The sequence below is a fragment of the Musa acuminata genome, chromosome BXJ3-5 (genome assembly GCF_036884655.1).
Source record: "Musa acuminata AAA Group cultivar baxijiao chromosome BXJ3-5, Cavendish_Baxijiao_AAA, whole genome shotgun sequence".
Classification (NCBI taxonomy): domain Eukaryota; kingdom Viridiplantae; phylum Streptophyta; class Magnoliopsida; order Zingiberales; family Musaceae; genus Musa; species Musa acuminata.
Genome location: NC_088353.1, coordinates 7,821,136 through 7,826,266, shown reverse-complemented (window position 1 = coordinate 7,826,266; position 5,131 = coordinate 7,821,136). Strand labels below are relative to the sequence as shown.

Genomic DNA, 5,131 nt, shown 5'->3' with positions numbered 1-5,131 from the left:
AAGCCATGCATGCAGCTGTAAGATGATTCAAACCGAGCAAGCTGATAATGACTCCATATGCGGTTTGGCTTCCTGCGATCCATCAGAACTGTTGCCAGCTAAAAAGCCTCACCCACTGGTTTCATCATTCACATGGATTACTTTGGCATCGTTCTCCCTCCTCCCTTTCCTCCTTGTCTATATATTCTCCTAACCCTAACCCTAAACTCCATCACAAGCACTGATCATTAGCAGCATCGGTATCAGTTCATTTAGGTGCAGACTGCAGCAGCAGCAGCAGCCATGGCGTCCAAAGCCTCAGCATCAGTTGCCCTCTTCCTCACTCTCAATCTCCTCTTCTTCGCGCTCACCAGTGCTTGTGACACCGGTTGCCCCAAACCCACCCCGAGCCCTTCCCACGGCAAGTGCCCCGTCGACGCCCTCAAGCTCTCCGCCTGCGGCAACGTGCTTAACGGCCTGATCAAGTTCGGGGTGGGCAAGTTTCCGAAGCAGCCGTGCGAGTGCTGCACGCTGCTCGACGGCCTCGTCGACCTCGAGGCAGCTGTGTGCCTTTGCACTGCGCTCAAGGCCAACGTCCTCGGTGTCCATCTCAACCTCCCCATCAACCTCAGCCTCCTCCTCAACTACTGCGGCAAGAAGGCCCCCGCTGAGTTCCAGTGCCCTTGATCTCCATCGTCGAACCCCTTTCCCGTGTTGTGCTACGTACCTTCATGTTCTTTACTTGATTGGGTTCTTCCTCGATTTGCTTTCGATGTGGAGCAGCAGGACGAGAGTGTGAGTGAAGTCTGACAAGGTGTTGGTGTGCAGTACTGTTCTTGAACCTTGCTGCAATGTACCAGTTATTCTTTCTTAATTCAAAGCTTGTCGAATTGTGTGAGATATCATGAGACTATTGATTCAATATGAATTTTCTGCTTACATATATATGATGCTCCATCTGCATGCACATGCTACGGAGGAATCAAGCAATGACAACAAATATTTGATTAAGACAAATATTATCAGTTGGAATTGTGATTCAATATCATATAATACATCCAAGATCTCGTATTATTATTATTATTATTATTATTATTATTATTATTATTATTATTATTATTATTATTATTATTATTATTATTATTATTAAGACAGATGTTATGTAGATGACAACCTAATATTTAAAAGGCAAGGACGAGACATGTCAGTTTCATACTTGTCCATACCTTATATATACAAGTTAAAATCATTGAGATGCACATGAGGAGGATTAAAATCATATAATCCTCTAAAGATGTAATTCATAATACAAGCTAAAGAAAGTATTATGTAAAACTTGATTCCATAGATAAACATTTTCTCTTTAGAGGATTATATTAATATCTGAATCTGATATTCCAAACCTATTTTCCATATATTGAAAAATTCATAGTAGAGAAGATCAATATATTTATGCAATTTTTAAGTCACAATCCAAAATAGAATGTGTTTTTCCCCTCTCATAAATCGAAGATTCTGATTCTAGTTTCCAACCATTATATTGCTGTGGGTTGCTTTATTAGATTCATAAATGTTAGGCTCATTAGAAGGACAAGTTTATGTACGCTGCCATTAGTTTCGGTACAATCGTCATTCATCAACTATTACATAGTAATGCTGCACAATTTGCTGGAACAACTTCAACCTTGAGGGCATTAAGAGACCATCACCAGACACCTGCACTGCTTTCGAAAGACATCTGCATTGACATTGCTGTGTAATATTGTATGAGGTTAAGCATTATATATCAGCATTCTTCCAATGCTGTGGTTTGAATAATGAGGAAATATAGTGTGATACATATACGAGAAATAGAAACAAGGAATTCCACTAGAAACTAGAGCACCGAACCCAATTCTGAGCATCCATTTCCGCTATCCGACCTTATTCTCTCTACTTAAAACACAACTGCAACAAGAGGTCTGGCACTACTGTCTTTTATGCCTATGCTTAGTAGTTGCATCCTTGCTTCCACCGATCAGTACACCTATATCCCCTAACAAAGTCTACCGCTACTATCTCTAATACCTTAACAAGCAACAGGGAATTCACCAGTGCCCAATCAGACTGAAATACAGAATACACAGTATACCAATATGAAACTACAATATCAATAGTAGAAATCGATAATGAAATGGGTACTATAAGCATGGAGCAGTGTCTACAAGCTGTGAAACAAGAAAGAAGGGAATTTCGCTACCGGTATCGAGGTTCGAACCCATAATAGAGAGAATGAAAGGAGTTATAATTTAAAGAATACAAATAAGAAGTAAGGTACGCCCCAGTGCATCTAGTATGAAGGGAACAGTTAGGGTACGACCAGTGCATATAGATTAAGCGGAAGTAGTAGATCATAGAATCCAAACTCTAAAGTCAGGGCAGCAAAGCAGCTGGTGAGTAATAAGGAAAGTCAGGTTCCAACTAAAAAGTCATAATATGCTACACCCATAAAACAGAACATAGATCACTAAGAAATTCTACTATATGTCAAAAGGCAAAATCGGATAAATGGATGGGTTTGGTTTAGGTTCAGCAGCGAAAGTCCTATTGGCAGTCTAGTCTTAGAAGCGCTAGGACAAGTCTGAGTTGTGTGGTTAAGTATGCTAGGGCCGCTACACTCTTTTGGGGTTTTGGGTTTTCGCAGCCTTGGGAGCACTTATGCAATTCTATATTCTAAGAGAAAGTCTCAGTAGGCGCCATTTGAGTTTGGATGCAATAGATAGGGAGTTGAGATCCGCAGCTACAGAACGAAAGCGAGGGGTACCGGCTTTGAAGCAGCGAGAGACAGCCCTGATAAGAGATATAAGATTTTCAGTAAGCCAGAGCAGACTCATGTGCAATGTCGCAAGGTTCTAGGTAAGTCAAGTAAAAGGAAGGTAAAAGAGTGAGAAACTCGCTTTAGTTGAGACAGTAGGAAAGCCTGGGTTCCACGTATAGGTCTTGTTAGCATTAGTTCAAAGATGATACATATGGAATCACTCTTGCTCAAGTAAATGTATTTGTGTTAATGGCCAGTCTCGGTGCTGATAGTATCAAGCGTGAGGTCACCTTCTTCCTTTATTGCCTGAATCATTGGAACTGCCTCGGTTCATCTTACAGCAGATTACTATCGTCGTAGTTGTAAAACATGGATAAAAAAAAGGTAATTCTGATTCACAAAAACCTAATGCTTTCACTGAACAAGTACTGACGTATGTGGAGATCGGTGTTTCACAAACATAGAAGCTAAAAGCTGATCTTTAACTTTAACCTGGTTCCTTCACGTTGGAATTAAACTTGTTCAAATGCCATAAAGAGAGGTTCTTTCATCTAAAGAAAAATTCTTTGTATCAAAAGGAGATTCATTACATCAAGAAGAAAAAATTGATTAAAAATCTATAGAATGATAAGTCAAATTGGTTATTGATTCTTGAAAGGGTTTCTTGAAATAGAATGATTCATCTTGAATACAATTAATGTAATGTATATTTGGGAACTATATAAACCCCATATGTTGGGTCATGAAAAAAAAGAAGAGAGTTTCTGAAATTGTAAAGAGTTTTTCTTGAGAGAAATATAGAAGATTGAAGCTTGTCCTACTCTTCTTCTGTTTGATAACTCTATCCCCTTTTCCTATCAATATCAACATTTAGTATTAGAGCATAGGTTAAGCTATGGCCTCTTCCTCAAGTGTCATCCAACTCCAGATCCCCAGATTGACAAAAGAAAATTATAACATATGGTGCATCTAAATGAAGGTTTTTCTAGGCTCCCAAAATATATAGGAGTTTATAGAAGATGGATTTGCTGAACCAAGTCCAGTAGAAGAAGGAGCAATGAATGCAGAAGGAAGAAAACAACTCAAAGAAAGAAAGAAGAAGGAGAAAAAAGCTTTGTTCACGATCTACCAAGGGCTTGATGATACAATTTTCGAGATTATCACTCCAGCAAATACTTCAAAGGAAGCTTGGGAAATGCTTCAAAAAGCATTCGGTAGTGTTGATAAGGTAAAGAAACTTCGTCTACAAGTTTTACGAGCCGAGTTTGAAAAATTATAATAAGGTACTTCTGAAATTATTTATGATTACTTCTCAAAAATCATTTTTATTGTTCATCAAATGAGACGAAATGGTGAACAAGTAAATGATCAGAGAGTAATAGAAAAAATATTGAGATCTATATATCAAAATTTTGATTTTATTACTGTTGCAATCGAAGAATCTAAAGATTTGGAAAAAATATCTTTAGAAGAACTTATGGGTTCCCTTCAAGTTCATAAACAAAAGATTACAAAAAGAGAACAAGACAAAACCATACACTATAAGCTAAGTTTGCTCTTGAAAATAAAGGAGAATTAAATTCTCAAAGAGGAAGAGGACGAGGATAAAGAGGAAGAGGAGGCAGAAATTAGATCAATAAAAAATCTTCAAATAATGAAGATGTTAGAGAAAATTCTAGCCAAAGAGCTCAAGTTTATGGTCGAGGACATGGCCAAGGCGGTGGACGTGGTAGAAACTCCTAAAGATCTAAAATACAATGCTATGTTTGTAAAAGGTATGAACATTACTCTTATGAATGTTATTATAATCCTAACAATCAAGGTGATAAGACAAATTTTATCGAGGAAGAAGAGAACAAAAATCAAATTTTGCTAATGAATTATGATAATTTGAAAATGGATCAATCTATGATATAGGAGCTTCAAATCACATGTGTGGCATCAAAGAGTTATTTTCAGAAATGGATAAAAGTTATTCCGGAAACATTACATTTGGTGATTTGTCTCAATGACCAGTAAGAGGTAAAGGTAAAATTCTCCTTGAACTTAATAATGTTAAGGAATTATGCATTTTAGATGTTTATTATGTTCCTGATATAAAAAATAACATTCTAAGCTTGGGACAATTACTTGAAAAAGGTTATAAAATTGAGATGAAAGATATGACTCTCTTAATTCGTGATAAGAATAAAACATTGATATCACATATGAAAATGGCAAAGAATAGAATGTTTCCTCCGCATTTAAGTATTTTTGATCAATCAAATTGTTTTAAAGCTGATATTAAGGATATTTCTACACTTTAGCATCTTAGATATGCTCACTTAAATTTTGAGGCTTTGAAACTTTTAGAGA

The 5,131-nt window shown here is 37.2% G+C and overlaps 1 protein-coding gene across 1 annotated transcript; it reads left to right on the top strand.

Annotated features, from left to right (window-relative positions):
* Nucleotides 1-203: 203 nt before the first annotated feature.
* On the top strand, nucleotides 204-879 carry LOC135638568 (14 kDa proline-rich protein DC2.15-like). Its single transcript, XM_065151736.1, has one exon. It carries the CDS (start codon nucleotides 283-285, stop codon nucleotides 664-666), a length of 384 nt encoding a protein of 127 aa, XP_065007808.1. The 5' UTR covers nucleotides 204-282; the 3' UTR covers nucleotides 667-879.
* The last annotated feature ends 4,252 nt before the right edge of the window (nucleotides 880-5,131 follow it).